Genomic DNA, 19344 nt, shown 5'->3' on the forward strand with positions numbered 1-19344 from the left:
AAACTAGGCTTGAATTATAGATTATCATTCTATACCCTGAGAGGGGAAAGATGTGTACTCAATGCTATGTAGACCTCTAAATTTTCCTTAGAATATTTCTAAGTGAACTACTTCATATTAGAATCACAGGTTACCCATTGAATTTTTAAGTGGGAAGGAACCTCAGACCACCTTGAACCTATTGTTACGCTTCTGGATATGTAACAACAGAAATGTGTAATTTTCTTTTTGTCACTCATGCTACATAAATGAATAGCTAAGTACTAGAAACTTTTTTAAAATTTAATTTTAGAAGTGACAACAGGACTGAATATGGAACAAAGTATAAGTAAAATGGCCAACTGGTATACTTCAATTCCCAAAGGAAAAGTTGTCTTTACTTTGTAGCTTTCAATCTTAGAGAAAAGACTTCATCATTTTATATATGATGTGGTTTTCTGGGCTACTGGTATCTTCATAGAATTTGACTGGCATTTCCTTTTCTTGAAAATGAATGGGCATTTTCTTGCTCTGCACACACATAAGTTTCACTGCCAAGGGGCCCAGGTTTGTATAATCCTATGGAGAAGAGACACAAGAGAAGTTATCTGGCAAGTTAGCCTTGATAGATTACATTTTCCTTGGTGTAGTGACAGATTTCATTGCTCCCTGAGAGCCTGAATGCTGTAGGACACATGAAATATGAAAGCCACTATAAAAACCAAAACAACAACAAAATATTTGGTAAGTTTATGTACCCAGTGGTGCGTTGTAGGAAAGATCTCCCGAAGAGTAGGTAGGAAGTTTGGTAGTCCTGTCTCACAGGTAGTTGAGGCTGTGGGGTACTGACTAGAGAGAGAGATATATCCTTTACAAGCTATTTAATTGGCAAAAAAGTCTTGGCTAAATACACATAGCCCTCTGTTAGACAGGACATAACCACAACCATTCTGTATTATTCAAAAACAAAGGGGAATATTCTGCAAATGCTACTTTGACTATAGATATTTTAATATGGATCAACTTTTCCATGAATTTCATGCTTTTCACTGGATCTATGGCTATTATATTCATAAAACTTAGCACATTATGCCAAAGTATAGTCCAAGATGTTCAACCAACAGGATTAGATATCCAGTTTATATAAAATCTCATAGACAACCCAAAACAGCACAGGCTGTACCTAACATCCTTTCCTATGGGAAGCCTTTCAAGTCAAAACTCTCACTTCTGGATTCCTTCAACACTTCAGCAACCCTTTCCTAAGTGCCCACTGTGTATATCAAGTGCTGAAGCGCAATGATAAACACATAGGCAGATACAGACGGCTGATTTTCTTATTTGTCATCTTTAAACCTGTAAGCATTTTGGAAACAGGGCCTGCTATATAGGCATCTTTGAAAGCTCATTTCCCAAGCAGCCTGGCATGTGGACAGGTTCTCAATAAATGGAGTTCTCAATATTTGGACTTAAGAGAATCAAAGAATGAAAAAAGGAGGCAATGTTTTGTTCATCAAAACTGCTTATCACTATATTCAGTTTTCAAACTATAGAGCTATTAGGAGAAAAAGCAAATTGATGGAGGTCTGTCAGGTGCCATGCTATACATTATGGACATGACAATTCCACCACAACAAAAATTTACATAAGCCAGTCAGGGTGGTACACATCTGCATTCCCAGCATTCAGACATGGAGGCAGGAGGATAGCAAGTTCAGGGCAGTATGGGCTACATAGTGAGTTCTAGGTCAGCCTGGGCTACCCAGTGAGACCCTCTCTCAAAGAAAAAAAAAAACAAATAAAATAAATCTCACATGGAAGTAAGAATGCCTTGTATTCAACCCCATGGCATACAATTTGAGTCTTTTATAGACAACTGTATACTAGCTGCAATCATCATGGCACACCTGGAGTCAGATTCCAATGTACACATGGGTGTATGGTAGACAGATGACTACACTTGAGATTTTTGTATGTATTTTGCACTGCTGGGAATCAAATTCAGTGCCTTATATGTGATTAGTAAGTGTTCTACCTCTAAGGCACAGCCCAACAATTTTAGTCTTTAAATGGTCATTTGATGGTAGCAGGACTGAATTAGAATTAGTTAAAATGGTGGTTTATTCCATTTCTTATGTTTTTTTACATCCTTCTTTCTCCTATGAGACTTAAGTTCTAGAAGAACTTTTAAAGTTTTGGTAATACCAGGAAGGGAAATAGTAAGGGGTGACTGGGAATAACTGGAATGTACTAAAGAATGGTTTCAAAATTAAAAAATTTGACATTCCAGGTTTTGATCAATAGTGTATGTGGCAGGTTGTGTTTTCCAAAAATGGCCTGACATATATCCTATTCCACATACTTTTTTTTTCCTTTAATTTTTTTGGCAGTACTGGAATTTGAATTCAGGGCCTTGTGCTTCTAGGCAGATGCTCTACCACTTGAACCATGCCCCAACCTTTTTTGCTTTGGTTATTTTGCAGGTAGTACCTCACATTTTTGCCCACTGAGCCAGCCTTGGAAGTGATCCTCGTGATCTCTACCTCCCAAGTAGCCTACATAATTTTCTTACAATGTGATGCCAACCTTCTTCCATCAAGATGTAGGAGCTATGTTCCTTCCCTTTGATTGGAACTTATAACTACAACAACCAATAGAATATGAGGGAAGTGATGGTATATGATTTCCAGGGCTAAGTCATACAAAACATTGCAACTTTTATATTGGTCCCTGGGATTGCTTGCTTTGGGACAAGTCAGACACTATAACAAGGGGACACTTAAGACACTTGGAGAGGTTCATTCAAAAAGGAAGTGAGGCCGTTGTTTAGCCAGTACTGTCTTAACAGACATGTGAATGTTTCACCTTAGAAGTGGATCCTCTTGCCCCAATCAAGCTTTCAGATGAGTGTAGCCCTAGGCCAACAAAGGTTTAACTACCTAATAATGCAAGTGAGAATTGTTCAATGGAGCCCTTCCTGAATTCCTAGTGAACAGATCCCTAAAAGAGAATAATAATTGTTGTAAGAAATTATTTAGATTAGATTTGGGGGACTATTTATTATGTAGTATTAGATAGCTTACATTTTATACTAGTAATGGAGGTTTCTAAATGAATATGTAATATAGTAAACTGGCCAAGAGTAGGAGTGAAAATAGTATTCAATGAGATGTGAATGTTGGAACAATTTTACTAATAATTATAAATAGGTTCTTTTGATACCGTATTTTAGGCTAATTTGCTCCATTTATTAAAAACCACATCCTTCTATTAGTCAAAGTTATACTATCATGAATCTTACCTTGAAATCCCGTTCATCTTCATATAGTAAATATTTCACAGACGAGCCCCCATACTCTGTGCCTGAGCTGTCCTCTTCACTGATTTTCAGATTCCGGACATTTGTGGTGCTATCTTCCTGGCTGAGATGGAAGGCACTGCTCTCAACTGATGAGCTCAACATTTCTCTACTTTCTTTTTCTGCAAGTTGTAACTTCCATGACTCTTCTGGGATGAATGCAAAGAAATTAATTATGTATACATTTTGAACAGATAAATATAAAATGCAATATATCCTTTGTCAAATCTTTTTAATTTGAAAGAACTTTGAGCATTAGAAATGTAAAATTTGGGGTTAAGCATGTAGGTCAGTGGAGAGCCTTGGCTAGTATGTGTTGGCCCTAAGTTTAATCCCCAGCACTGCAAAAAAAAAAAAAGAAAGAAAAATGTAGAATTTATGGATTAAATAAGAGGGAACTTCATTTTTAGTAACTTTAAATTGTATTTCCTTCTGATAACTAGTAAGTTACAGTAATCATTTGGGAACCAATGTGTGTGTTGACATTTTCCTTGGATAAATTGAAACCCAAACTATATCAGTGTAGGCAACACTCCATCCCTTTCCACTAGTATCTATCTAATTCAGTATAAAACATGGAGAGTTTGGTTAGAAAATAGGATTAGAAACCAGGTACAGTGGTGCTTGCTGATAATCCCAGCACTTGGGAGGCTGAGGCAAGAGGATTGTGAGTTTGAAGCCTGCTTAGGCTATGTAGCAATACAAGGAAGGAAGGGAAGAAGGAAGGGAGGGAGGCAGGGAGGAAGGGAGAGAGGAAGGGAGGGAAGGAGGGAAGGGATAGGAAAAGAAATAGAAGATAGACTCTGACAAGTATTGCAAGAGGAGAAATCTAGAGTTGCTGGTATGTATCTACTCCCTGAACAACTCTTGCCATGTGGAGGGCCTGCCCATAAGTGATGCTCAATAGCTGTTTATTAAACTGAGAAAAAAATAACACCATTATAATAAAATAACACCTTTATATATTTCTGGCAATTCGAAAGGCATTTCTTCAGGTGGCACTTCCTGCCCAGTGGCTTGAGTAAGATATAGTCGCCTAAAAGAACAAATAAGAAAAACAGTCTGCCAGTCAGTAAGTATTGTATTACATGGTCACCAGTATTTACTTCTCTGAATGCTGGAGACACATAGAAAAAATGAGACATATTTTTGTATGCTTGAGGAGCATAAGGCCCACTGAGTGGCAAACAATCCTACAGGGTTTTGACATGAAGGTTTGCACCACAATTGGTAATTAGTGTATTATGAGAAGCCGGGAACAGAAGGTAGTAGCACCTGAGTTAGCCTTAGGCACTGGTGAAGGTTTCCTGGAGGAGATGAAACCTGAGTTCAGTCTTAAAGAACTAGAAGTTCATTTGGGAAGATCAGAGGGTGAGGGGAAGGCATTCCAAGATAAGGGAGTAAGGCATTGAAGTCCCAGAAATGGTTTGTAGTGAGGTGAGGAACGGTGGTGGCCTGAATGGGAGATCAGTGAAAAAAAGAGAAAGGTAGCTGTAGGAAACCAAGATGCTATCTGGTCCTGACTCTCACTGAGTGACATATTTCAGCTACAGCCCAGTGAATTGATGCATGTGCTGATGCAGCTCTCTGTGCTCGTACTTTGTGTTTTCCTTGTCACAATGCTCACTGAATTTTCAATAGAAAACATGATGTCTTGTGCTGGAGCACTTGCCTAGCATGTGCAAGGCCCTGGGTTCAGTCCCCAGGACTGCAGGAATAAAAAAAAGAAGAAGAAAATACAACGCCGTGAAAGTTGTGTTTGGTCTTTCCATGGGGTTTGCCTGAAAAGAACATGACACCACCATGCAATTATGCAAACTGCCACTCATGCTTAGCAGCTCAGCAACCAAAGTAAATCCCCTGTTAGGGGCTGTCAATTACTTAACATGAGTAAAGTGTTTTCACACACTTTGGGCTCCAGCAAATACTATAACTATATGTGGTATTTACATATATAATCCTCCAAAAGACTTAACTGAGTAAAGGTTAGTTTCATATGTAGCTCTGATCTGCAGGTATACATGTCTCAGGGTATAGGACTGCTTCCTGGTTTTACCATGATGAATAATTAAGATCTTACCAAATGCCATAACCTTCATAAATCTAGCTTTTTCTCCTAACCATTAGTTTATTGTCACTTTTATATCACTACAGAATAGCAACACTTGATATTTAGTGCCATAGGAAACACTTTAAGAGAAAATAGTATGTGAAGCTAGCGTTAGAGTTGTAGGTACTGGCCTACTTAGTCTCAGCCCTGTGGTGTGGGAGTCCTCATTGACACCTGCCTCACCCATTTATCTCAGTAGGTCAACATACATGAGTTGCGGTGGAAAAAAATGTGGGGAGTGCTGCATGAGAAATGTAGCAATTCGGTAAAGCAGCATGTCCCATTCCCATTCAAATAGGAAAGCAGAACTTTTTTACGTGGCTCTGGGGTTTGAACACAGGGCTTTGCACCTTGCTAGGCAGGCACTCTACCACTTGAACTGTGCCTCCAGACCTTTTTGCTTTAGTTATTTTTTTGAATAGGGTCTTGTGTTTTTGCCTGGGCCAGCCTGAACTGTAATCCTCCTAATATATGCTCCTGAGTAGCTCAGATGACAGGCGCATCCCCACACCCAGCTTACTGATCAAGAAAGGATCCCAATAACTTTTTGCAGGGGCTGTCCTTGAACCTTGATCCTCCTGATCTCTGCATTCCGAGTATCTGGGATTATAGGCATGAACCACCACACCCAGCAGGAAAAACAAAAAACAAAAAACCTCTTTTATGTCCCCTGGGGACAGTTTATATCTATTTCTCCTCACTTTCTACAAGTGTGAGTTCCACATTAGCCTACGTTACATAGTAAGGTCCTGAGAAAGGAAGGAGGGGAGGAAGAAAGGACAAAAGATGAGAGAGGATAGATTATCTCATGTCTGACTATTTGTCCAATTTACGAATGTCACAGCTTGAATTTTAATTCCATATTCCAGGGCCCTAGTTTCCACCAAGAATATAATATAAGACTTTTTTTTTTCCTTTTGGTAGGGGGGGTCAGGTTAGTAAGACAGCTAACTTAAAACACAAAGCAATGTGTATATTTGATTTCTCCTGCACAGCAACAAATATGTCTTGGAATGCCAAGCTGTTTTCTCCCACAAAGTAGTTTGACTACCTCATCAGACAAAAATAATTCTACAATCCACAAGGTAGCTAGAGTCCAGAACTCCTCCAAGAAGTGCTAGCTCACACCTCACATATCTTCTGCTACAATATTACACATTTAGTTCTTGACCATTTTAAGTGCTTGCCATTATGACTATAGTGCATTGGTAGAAAAAAGTAAGTCAAAGTTTATATTGTACCAATGCTCAATAGTAATAATTCTATACCTTCATCATGGTGGTTTTGTGAATTCCTTTTGTTTTGACTATTGTAATATGGTTTAAACATTAAAGAATTAAATAATCTTTAAAAGAACACCTTTTTACAGATACAAATGTTTACAAAACACTTTCTAGATATGTTAATGACTTTGACCTGGGTATTTTGAGATCCACAAGTCTACAGTTGAATAGTTGATCAATAAGCACCAAATTTTCTTCTTCCAATTCATGTATATTACTTTCTAATTCTTCAACTTCTTTTCTGTGAACTGCAATCTGTTTGCAGAAGAAGAGAATGGATGTTAGTGCTATGAAGTCTTCTATGGCAAATTTAACTGCTGAAAGTGCATTTGCCTGAGGAGAAGATCTATCCTATATTACTTCTTACGGGGTTTGCTTTGTCCCTCCCTGTAAGAAGGAATATGTAGGACTTTTTCTAGGTCTTTATCAGAACTTGTTTCATGTTTAGGCAGTTATTACAGAAGAACAGGAGTTGTCTTCTTCCCTTCATAAGAACTGCTGAATTTATGAACTTATGAGGTAAAGGCAGAGAAAAGAAAACAAGGCCAATTAACTGATCAGAATGGCATATTGGCAGCTGACAGAGGATCTATCTAAGGGTCATTATAAGACATACAATAAAAACTGGTAACACTGGACAAAATGACACATTACAATATTTTTCAAAAGAGAAGCACATGCCTAGAAGCCCTTTCTATCAGCCTGTATAATACAGTTAGGTTCTCTATGAGTCTGAGGTAGTTCTTAGAAAAGCCAAGTATATTAAATATTATTTGTTCATTGTTCATTCAATTGTACTGTATCTGTATCCCTACCATATTCCAGAAACTGTATTATACTTTGGGAACAAATGAACAAGATATGATAATCTCCTAGGATGTCTTAGCCTATGGGGAAAGGTGGTGAAAACAGAAAACAATACAATAAAAACCATAATGTCAGTTGTCCAGCTTCTGTGGGAGGAGAGAGAGATGCTTTGTTTCTGTCAGGTGTTGGGATAAGGGAGAATTAAGAGAAGAGGCAACATCTAATCTGTATCTTAAAAGTAAGGATTCCCTAGGCAGACACGAGAAGTTGCCTTCTAGGTAGAAGGAACCATGTGTGCAAAGGCACAATTATTTTGATGTGGATACATTCAAAGTGGGAGTGGGGAGATGCTGGAGAGGAATTAGACAGTTAGTGAATGGTCAAACAATACTAAAGAACTTGGTTTGGTGGCTGGAAGAATGGCTCAAATGATAGAGCGCCTGCTTAGTAATCAGGAGGCCCTGAGTTCAAATCCCAGTACCACCAAAAAAAAAATCTGGTTTTTATCCTCTAGGCATTGACATCATTGCTAGACAGAGAAATGATATTTACTGAAAAAATATGGTTAACTCAAATATGAACAAATTTGTACTTTTGTTGATGGAGCTCTTATGAGTCTTTATGAAGTGCATTTTGATAAACTTTTGCCTAAAGGCTTGATAGTGGGAAGAATATGCAGAGGAATGTTACTATATAGAACCTCAAAGTCACTTCTCTGCCACCAATAGCAGTGGGAGCTGTACAGGAGGTATTCATGGGGAGAGCTCAGCACAATAGAAGAATTAGAACTAAGAATATAGAATAGAGAGTGGTAGGCTGGTGAGAATAATAAAAAAGATAAACAGGAGGAAATAAGAAGAGTTTTGAGGGAATGAGAGTAAACAAAAAAGTCACAGATGCTTCGATCTCTTGAGGGGATTTGCCAAGAGTGCAACTGAGATGAGTACTCAGAAGGAAATGACCACCAACATTTTCTGCTTTATCAGTGAGATTTGATTGTATTTTGGAATCTTGAAGCATTGGGTACATACATTACTACATGCATATCACACAAGTCAGTTATTAAGTACATTCTTTTTGAGGGGAAGGCGGTACAGATGTTTGAACTTAGGGTTTCACACTTGCTAGCCAGGTGCTCTACCGCTTGAGCCATGCATATTAATGACTTACACTAACTTTAATTCTAATATGGACAAGGTTCTGAGTTAGATGTGGAAGGGTACAAAGTTGAGTAAGACATGGTTCCTTCCATTAAGACAACTTATAACTAGTGAACAAAATCACAAATAATTATAAAGCAACACCACTGTCATAGAAAAGGCTCAAGTATTGCTGGTGCCTTGGAGTTAGAAAGAAAAACATACCTGCCTCAAACAGTTTAGCAAAACCATTTAAATACATAATACTTAAGCTAGGAGTTGGTGCTTTAGGATCTCATATGTTCAGAGATAATTAACTTGATTACACAGTTGAATGCCTTAAGGAAAAGTTTATGATTCTCAAATGTCAGAGGATGAGAAAGAAATTATAGTTAGAAGTTGTAAACAAAGAAAAATAATAGAACATTTGGAAATGTTTGACCTAGTGGCTTGGCATGCTTGAGAGGCAGCACACATAGTTCTTGGTATCTTTCCAAAGCTAGGAATGAGGTTCCTTTTGGGGAATTACATCCAGCCTTCCAAGCTAACATATTCTAATGATGTCATCTCCCCTCCACCAGTTCTAAGTAATGTTCTCTTCAGTAGCTATCTCTCTCCCAGTCTTTTGAAATGTTAGAGAAATGAAAATGAGTTATTTTTCATAATCATGTAGATACCTTTACATTTCTGGGATAAGAAAAAAATAGAAGACCACTTTCCTCTAAATACCTAAGAAATGTATATAGAAATTGCAAAAGATTATTATAAGTCAAGGGTATAAGGTCCTGAATAAAATATATATTCTTGAAATTTTCTTCTGAAAGATCCACATTAGCCTTATGCCTCCTCCTACTTGACACTGTGATCTCTAACTTCCTTCAATTCCTTTGTTTAGTTTCTCTGGCCTTTCATTAAAGTTAGTGTAAGTCATTTGGAAATTCAGTTTTCTTCATTTTCCTAGTTAAACATATTAAATAAAGCCAGATAATGAAAATCATGCAATAAGACATTTCTATATCCTTCCCAGGGATCTAAATTTTTGGTTATCGTTGAAAGACAGTTAAATGGAGAAACATTTTCAGGAGTTTCATTATTAAATATCCTTTGTTACTCATTCTAAACCTTCCCCAAAGAAAATTAATTGACATACATTGGTCTGTTTCCAGGCAATTTTTAAGTCTTATGACAATACTTAGGACCAGAAATAGTTTTCATTAATTTTTGAGTAAATCTAATAATGCTAAAATGAATATTTATTGAAATAAAGAGAAATTAAATCTACTGAATTTCCTTAGGAATTAAATCTATTGAATTTCCTTAAAATGATTTATCCTTTATTACCAAACTCTTTTCTGCCTATAATTAAATAAAACTTAGCATTTTTTTCTACCTTTTATTTCCTTTGAATTATGAGAACTAAATAATAAAATTAAGCAAAGCATAATTTGTGGCTTTAACAGAAAGAGCCAAGACTCCAATGCAGCCTTTTCTATCAATCAAATATAAATTTTTATACGAATTTTCCCTAAACCTAAGAACTGTGACATCTTATAAAAGTAAGAGTTGAATAAGATAATACTGTTGTGTTTAATAAAAGTAGTAAGAACTAAATTTCTCTCCAATACTCTAACTATTAACCTACCTTGATTTTTAAAAAAATTATTGATACTTGGTTTTAAATCAGAAATTTATCCTGATTATTTGGGGGTGTGTTAATATGAACTCCTATTAACCAAGACTTTATAAGGGCAATGTCATGGAAAGCATATAAATTTTAACCTTGTAGTTTCCTGGACTAACTGTACTCAAATAAGGAACAAGGAAAAAAGAAAAGGCGGAAGCAGACATTTCCATCTTGAGTGTCTTGAGCAGATGGTGAAAAGGGAAATCTAGGAGGAGAAAGTCTGAGGAGAATTTTAGCAAGTCATGTCATAGGTATATTGAGTTTGAAGTGACTTTAGGACATCCATGTGGGATTATCTGGCAGTCAAATAAAAATGTAAGTCCTGAGCTGATGATGCACACAAATTAGTGCTGAGTACACATTTAAGACTCATGAAAGAATAACTTGCTAGCAAGACTTGTATGAAGTTTGAAGTGAGCTCTCTCAAAAAATAGTTTTGTTTCAGAAATGACATTTAAGCACAGGCTGGGTGGCTACTTTCCTAAATGTAAAGGGAAGTTTTAGGAGTGGAAAGGTGATTGGGCTTGATAAAGCTAAGGTGCCTCTGTCCTCAGAACACTCATGCTGTTTACAGCAACTCTGTTACCCACTAGGTAAGTCCAAACCTGTCTACACAGCATACACTGTAGCTCTAACTGGCTGCTCCAGGAGACCCCCTTTTGTGTCCACTAGTACCTCTGAACTGACTGTAGAGTTGGCCATGGAAATATTTTCAGTGGAAGACTGACATGTGTAAGAAAGATGTTTTATGTGATGGTTTATGTGTAAGAAAGATGTCTCAAAGGCAGAGAGGAGGAGAAAGGGGAAGTTTCTGGTTTAGGGAGAGGAAAACATTCAAAAACCTGGGTGAGAGATAATTAGGGCCTGAAACAGGGCAACGGTGAAGAAGTACAGTAAAAATGGTGGCTTTAAAGTAGACCTAATGGGCCTTAGAGGCTTTCTGGATAGGGAAATGAAAAAGACACTTCTAAGATATTCCAAGTTTCTGGCTCAGTGACTGGGTAATGGTGAGATCCTTTACTGGGACAGATAGCAGAGGAGAGGAGGCAGGTTAGGTAAAAGGAAAACAGAATCAGTTTCGGAGTTGGATATGTCTGTGGTACATTTAGTGGAGTTGCACAGCTGGTTGTTGAATATGTGGGTTTGGAGTCTGGAAGTGAGATCAGTTTCAATCTGAATGCTTCTTAGGCCTGCAACACAACTGCCATTCTCAGACATTTCTGCCCTGGCATATTGGGAAGTTTATTGTTTCCTATTTTTCTCTTCCAAGTTTAACATCTTGTGTTTTAAAAAAAAATTTCTATTATCACATTACTGTTGTGCTGGGGGTACACTGTGACATTCACAAAAGTGCTTACAATATATCGTAGCTAAATTCACCCTTTATCTCCTCTCCCCCATCTTGGGTTTTTTTGTTGGTTTGTTTTTGTGGTACTGGGGCTTGAATTCAGAGCCTAGACCTTGAACCGCTCCACCAGCCCTTTTCTTGTGATGGGTTTTTTCAAGACAGGGTCTCACAAACTATTTGCCTGGGCTGGCTTCAAACAGCGATCCTCCTGATCTCTGCCTTCTGAGCAGCTAGGGGATTACAGGCGTGAGCCATAGGTGCCTGGCTCTATCCTCTTTGTTGAAGTACTTTGTTAAGTAAATTCCTATGGAAGTCTGAGAAGTAAACATTGTGAGCACTTATATTTCTGAAGTCAGCTTTATTTTTACCCTTAATCTAGTTTTATTGAATATAGAATTCCAATTTTCCATCTGAACTTTGCTATTGAAAATCTAAATGCCAGTTTGGATCTTATTCCTTTGCAATGAACTACCTTCCTTCTGCAGAAACGTTTCCTTTTGTTCTTGTTCTGAAAACTCATATCTTTTTCATCTCCCAGAAATTTTCCTCTATTATTTCACTGATTCCCTCCCCTCTATTTCCTTTTTGGAATTATTGTTCCTTGGATATTGTACAATCTTACATTAGTATTCTGTATCTTTTTTCCTCCCCTTCCCTTATTGTATTGTCTTCCCTGTTCTGAGAGATTGTTCTGTTTCTTATTTTATATTTGACAATTTTTATCTTAAAGTATCCTGGTATTTTTGAGACAGGGTCTTACTATGTAGCCCTCCTCCATCCTCCTGCCTCAGTTTTCTGAGTGCTAGGATTACTGGCATGCAACACCACGCCCAGCTCAAGTATCCCATTTTCTAAATAAAGTCTCCTTGATTTTTTTTTTTGTATTAAAGACCTTTTCAGTTCCCTCAATTTCTTCTACTTCTTTCAGGGACAATTTTTGTTAGCATTGTTTGCTTTTTACTTTGTTGTTCACTCTCTTCTATTGTGCTTTGTGATCTTTCATTATTTATTCGTATCTAAGAAAGGTCTGGAGAATGCTGATTTTCTCTACCACTGTGTAAGTAGGTCTGTTTTCATAACAAGTTTCTCCTCTGAATAGAAATGTGGACTGGGGACTCTGTATATGGTACATCAGGAAAGATGGATGGACAAACTATTTTAGGATGAGAAGTCAAGAGTGGAATATTAGGTTGTGGCCTCTTAAGGGCCTGATAGGAAGGATTTTTCTTTAATGCACAGAAATGTCTAATGTTAGGTTGGAAACATGGCTAAAGAACCTGCCTTACAAAGTGTGAAAGTCCCGAGTTCAAACCCCAGTATCACAAGAGGAGGAGGAGGAAGTGGAAGAAGAGAAAGAGAACAGCTAATGTCTACACTAGACACCTTAGCTTTTATTAGATAGTCTTGGTATTCTTAGAGGAGAGCTTCAGGTTCTCAGTCCAAGAGTGACCACTTTTGTCCTGTGTGAAGGAAATGATAATAGGATCTGGAGGACCATGTAACACTCTTTCTGCTTCAGGTCCCATTCCTACCCTCTTATAGAAATCACAGACTCTGAACAGAGGATCCTCCAGGTTTCCAAAACACAAGGAGTTTTGCACATCCTGTGTAGCACTCTTATAATGTCTGAACCAAATATTATTACAATTTCATCCACAACATGCTTTCACATCTGTTTGTGTCTTCCAGAAAGTGGATGAAACCTCACCTGCTAGTTAACCTACTATTCTCTATGTAGATGGATTCCTTTTTGTTGTAATTTTATTTCAGGGTCCTCAGGAGAGACAGGATGCAGTCTGCCATCTTGAACCACAATATAAACAACTCACTCAAGTTTTAACATAACTGCTTCCTTCACCCAGGACCTATGCTTTATATTTGACTCATCCCTTTGATGACTGTATTTATTCACTGACATTCACTCAATACACATTTAGTAAGTATAGAAATAAGTATAGATTATTTATCAGGTGCTATGGATATATAGTTGAAGAGATACAGCTTGTTTTGTGTATTCAGAACACAGATGCATAAATAGACAATCCCAACCTATTTTAGCAAGAATTCAATGAAGCAAGAGAACACTGGAGATGAGCACAAAAGTTTCCTGAGGGGGTTACGAAATGATTCACAAGGAAACTGGTCATGAAAGTCTTGAGTTTTCCAAGCAGATGAGAGTAAGGAAGTAATGGAGATAAGGCAAAGGGACTCCTTAACTGGACAGTCCCTCACAATAAAGAATTATCCAGCTCAAAGTGTCAATAGGGTAAGAGTGACAGAACCTGCCCTAAAAGTCCTCACATGGCCACAGCCAGAAAGAGCAGCCCTGCAGCACTGGAATAGGGAGACAGGTGGACAGCTGAGTCTAAAGCAGCACAACTGGGTTGGCAGCTGCTGTTTGTTCTTAAGAAGGAGGTGTGAAGAGAGCCTGAGGTCAGAAGGGGAGAGATAGAGAGGAAAATGGCTGCATTATGGGTCCAAAAGACCAGAGCAGTCTACTTTAGAAGTCCCAGTGGAGGGAGTAGACTAGTGCACTTCCTCCACAGCAGAAAGGCAGAGGGAGCAGGATACACAGGAAACTGCACCGAGCCTAAGAGCTCTTTAGCAACATACCCACAAAAAGGTCATGTAATCCTGTTTTCCTTGAACATCATGGGGTTGGCCTGGAGAAGATCAGGGGAGGAAAGGAAATCTAAAGGACAAAACACTTTTCCACAGGAAGCCACACCATCCACAAGAGACAATTTAAATGATCCTTATTCTTGCCACATTGCCCAGAGGAAGGAGGCTCATGAGAATGACTAGTTCAGTTTTAGGACACAAGCAAACTTCGAACATTTGAGTACAGTGTGGGGACTGTTATTGAGATTATTTATGGTACTTATTGAGTAACAACTTGCAATAGGATTAGGACTTCACTTGAATCTCACTTTATCTTGGTCAAAGCTCCATGCTTTTCCCATGACCTTAGTTTATAGTTAAAGTCCTTTCCAGTTCAAAAAAATAAGAAGTTGAAAATTATTTTGATAAATTCTACTCACCTCTTTTTTCAACCAGTCATTCTCCCAGATCTCACGATAACTGCCTCTGTCAATAAACTTTACAGCATTCTAAAAGAAAGTTTCTCTATTAAGGAAGAGATGCCACATAGTGATTCACAATTTTAGCAATGGTGACACACGATCACTTTCTCTGATAATTTTATTATGTCTTGAAATTACTTTGAGAATATATGTTAAGAAATTTTGCTGTCATCCTACCTACTCAGGAGGCAGAGATCAGGAGGATGGAGGTTTGAAGCCAGCCAGAGCAAATAGTTCAAGAGACCTATCCTGAAAAAACATAAAAGAGGGCTGGCAGAGTGCATGCCTATCAAGCATGAGGTCCTGAGTTCAAACCCCAGTATTTCCAAAAAAAAAAAAAAAAAAGGAAGAAATTTGGTTCAATTGTTCTTTTAATAAAAAAACTATCCTGTTGTATTGTTTTTTGCTGATTTACCCTGCTACTACAATAGGTGACTTAGAGACCTAGATATTGTGAGGGTGTCCATTCACTTGGCCATCATTGTGTCTGAATCTGACTACCATGATGGAATCAACCATTAAATGATGTGCTCTATAATTAAGATGGCTAAACTGTAATAATCACACATTCCTCAAGTTTACAGTCAAGATAGAATTTAACATAAAGCAAGCAAAAGCTTGAATAGATTACATTACTATCTTTTTAATTTGAAATGTTTCTGTATGTCAATAGTAACAATGTACTTACTTATAAACCTAATAGCAAATAGATTCAGGATAGTGAGAAACACAATAGATGGTTTTCTGCAGAAAAGCATTATAGACAAAAACAGGAAAAACCTTTCTTTGGTAGCAGGTTCATAATATGCAAATTTGTTTTCAATTACTTGAATATATAAAATTTCTTTTTGTTGGAACTTTTACTCTGTGTGTGTGTGTGTGTGTGTGTGTGTGTGTGTGTGTGTGTGTGTGTGTGTATCTCATTGGGGATCAAATTCAGGTCTTCACAAATACACTACCACTGCACCACACCCCAGAATGATATTTACAGTTTCATCCACAAGAGCCATCTCTGTGAGATGGTTTTATATGGATATTATGTCACAAGTTCAATATTCAGTAACTGAAGGACAGAACCAAAAGAAGATAAAAATATTAAAGAAGAATAAAATATTAAAAAAAATTTTAGGAAAAAAAGTGAAAAAAGAAAAAGATTCTAGATTATAAACATCAACAGAAATAATTTAAAGGGATAAATTTATCTGTTAAGTCCTTTGAGTTAGAAGATTTTTAATTTAAAAAAAAATCTTTAAATCATACTTATTAAACTAAGAGTGAATATATATCCTAGGAACCAGTAACTTTTATACTGCAGCTAAAACCAGGTTTTTCCAACATAAAATTTCATTTGAATAAAAGCAGGAAGTAGCTCCTAAATGAAGTTAGTTGGCTAACAGCTTAACTAACTAATAATGGAGTAGTGGCTTCAACCTTGGCTACACAGTAGAATCTCCTAAAAGCTTTGAAAAATTCCACAAACCCAGGCAACACCCCAAAGAAACTACCTTAGCATCTTTATTGGTGGGACCCAGGCACCACTTGGGGACACATCAGTGTATAGGAGGTTAAACTGTGTGCTAAAATAACCAGCTAACAGGAGAAAAACTCATTCAATAATGTGAGTGTTAAGCATCATGTAGATAAAAGAAAATGTATAGTGTAGTGATAAGGAGTGATGACCAGAAGGAGATCTCAAGTGGATTCCTCCACTTGCTCTAGGAAAGTCACACTCTTTCTCTGTGCCTCCATCTCATTAGCAACTCCCAAACCCTTTTAGGATGGCCGAGAGATTTAAATGTAATGTTCTTGGAGGAGCATTTGGAACAGTCCTCATTGCATATGCTTGGAGTTATATGCTTATTTGATCTACATATACATCTTTTTTGGAGGTGGGGAACAGTATTGGGGTTTGAACTCAAGAGCTTTGTACTTGTTAAGCTGGTGCGGTACTGCTTGAGCCACACCTCCAAGCCTTTTTTGCTCTGGTTATTTTGGAGGTACGGTCTTGGCTTTTGCCTGGCTTGTCTGGACTGTGATCCTATTTTAGGCTTCCTGCTGCAGCTGAGATGACAGGTGCGTACCACCATGCCCAGAAATCAGTTGAGATGTGGTCTCGCAAAATTTTTGCTGGGGCTGGCCTTGAACTGCAATCCTCCCAGTCTCTGCTTCCTGAGTATCTAGAATTACAAGCATGAGTCACTGCACCGGCTTAGCATACTATTGTCCCTGTTTTAAAAATTAGGAAGCAGAAACCCAGAAAAATTAAGTAAACAAATTCAGTTATACAGCTAGTAAGTGGCAGAGCTCCAACCTAAACTGCCTGACTTTAGAACCCAAGTTCTTTTGCATGTTAGGCAAGCACTCTACCACTGAGCTACATCCTAGCCCTTGTTTTTTGTTTTAAGACAGGGTCTAGCTATATAGCCCAGGCTGGCCTGGAATTCGCAATCCTCCTGAGCTGGGATTACACTCATGGGCCACTATGCTCAGCAGAACCTAAATTCTTAACCACTCTAATATACTACTATAAAGAATAAGGGGAAATTTTGTTTTAAAAAAATTGAGGCAGGGGAAGGATAAAGGAGAATGATGGAGGGGGGTGAATTCAACTATGACACTTTGTAAGAACTTTTGTAAATGTCACCATGTACCCCCAGAACAATAATTTAAAACACTGAAACATACCTGTGTGGCCCATTCCTTCTTTTGGTCCAGTTGCAACAAAGTTTCTTTAATTATTCTCTTTCTAGCATCTTCAAGAGTGACTTTATAATGTTCTTTAAAAGAAATTACAAGCCTTTGGTAAGACTAATCCTAGTGAATTTCATCTTCCATGATCCTCACCTCTCCTTTTACATGCTTTTTCCTGAACTCTCTGAGTACATTTTTCTAACACATCTAGTTCCTTCAGTTAAAGAAATGTTTCTATAATTTGCTAACATTTTACTATGAATTAGTCTAAAATTTCCAAGAATTTTAAACACTTTAGTATTGTGTGGCAATCTATCCTTTGTATCCCACAACTTGTGGTTCCATAACATAAGTATAAAAATCTTACTATCTGCTTAGTAGCATCATGTACATCTGACTCCATCTATCTAGATTTTCAATATTCCTGGCATGTGTTTCCTGGAAAAGGAAAGACAGGGAGGAGTGTGAAAAGAAGAGAGCACTGAGAAGCAGTAAACCTGGTTACGTGTTGGATTTTCTACAAGACAGGAGGACAGAGATAAAGTGCAGGATTCTCCACTCTCTACATTTTCTTATGCACATAAATATCATTACTGAAAGAGTGAAGATAAAGCTTTTGGCCTAAAAAGATGCTTAAAGATAATATAATCAATTTTCCTTAGGAAATGAGGTACCATGGCATTAAGGCTGCTTAAGAGAGTAGAGAAAAATAAAACTGGATAAAGGAGTCCAATTTATTTTTTTCAACAAATAATTATCAAGTTCTTTCTCTGTGCCAGATACTGTTGAAGACACTGGGAATGTTTCTGATTAAGACAGGTAACCACTGCCCTTATGACATGGCCATTCTCATGAGGAAGACAGACCACAAGTAAGAAAAGCAAGCAAGTAATAATCAGGAGGTAACGTGTGTGATGACAAAGAACTAAGAATCTCTATTCCAGATAAGGTTGTCAGAGAAAGCTTTTTTTGAGGAGGTAACATTTGAGCAGAGTCTAACTAAAGTGATGTAATCAGCAATGTGAAATATGAGGGAACTGTACTCTCAAATGAGTTAATCTGAAAATAATCAAACTTAGTGGTGTTTTATCATATAGCTATGTTATATATCCCCATCAACTGTGCTTTATTTATCACATATGCATGGTAAGTATTTGCAAGTCATGATCTATTTTCCAATACAACTAATGATAAAAATGATAGCTGCTAGACTTTTGGACAGGTCCAAACAAAACTAAACTAAAATACTAAACTAAAATAACTAAACAAAAATGTTGTACAAAGAATGCTGTAGAAACTGCTAGCTAGGACATTGTTTCAAAAGGAAAATTTTTTTCACAGACCAAGGCAGCAAAGTAGAACTCTCTGGATTTTGTGTTATGGGGAAGGAGATCACAGGTCTGATTTTCCTATAGCCAAACTAAGGTGGCTACAAGAGAACTAGGGAACCTGGGAGCTGGGAAGAGTTAGTCAGTTCTCATCTAAACTTTATACTGGCACAACTCTTTCTCTATTAGATGAAAACTAGGACAACAGAAAAATTTTTAAAAAGTCTCTTACATATTTTTGAATTACTGTGTTCCTAGACACTATAGATATTGAAAAACATTTTGAAGGAAATTAAATCTGGCAAACTGCCAGTTTTTGATGGGCAACAATCCGAGGCTTCAGTACCTGGGTGGCAGCAGCAAATGGTTTTTCAGGGACAATGGAGGTGGAAAGGGGAAGGAGAGGTAAAGAAAGAAGACAGCTTACACAAGTTGTGGAATGGCTAGAAAATGGGGTTGGGGGGCCTCTAATAGTGTGGATAAGATGTTTGACTCTGGCTGTGTTTCATTAGGTTTGGGGAACTAGTCTAACTT

At 37.6% G+C, this 19344-nt stretch overlaps 1 protein-coding gene across 1 annotated transcript in view; it reads right to left on the reverse strand.

Moving 5' to 3' along the window:
- Positions 1-300: 300 nt before the first annotated feature.
- Ccdc83 (coiled-coil domain containing 83) overlaps positions 301-19344 on the reverse strand; it is a 47910-nt gene continuing 28866 nt past the window's right edge. Inside the window, exons 6-11 of the mRNA XM_074071460.1 lie at positions 17477-17568; positions 14750-14818; positions 6864-6985; positions 4294-4373; positions 3281-3486; positions 301-558 (exon numbers count right to left, since the gene is read on the reverse strand). Coding sequence (XP_073927561.1) covers positions 397-558; positions 3281-3486; positions 4294-4373; positions 6864-6985; positions 14750-14818; positions 17477-17568 — 731 coding nt within the window. The 3' untranslated portion in view covers positions 301-396. The remainder of the gene's footprint in view (positions 559-3280; positions 3487-4293; positions 4374-6863; positions 6986-14749; positions 14819-17476; positions 17569-19344) is intronic.

Source organism: Castor canadensis, chromosome 1 (assembly GCF_047511655.1).
Source record: "Castor canadensis chromosome 1, mCasCan1.hap1v2, whole genome shotgun sequence".
In the NCBI taxonomy this organism is placed as follows: domain Eukaryota; kingdom Metazoa; phylum Chordata; class Mammalia; order Rodentia; family Castoridae; genus Castor; species Castor canadensis.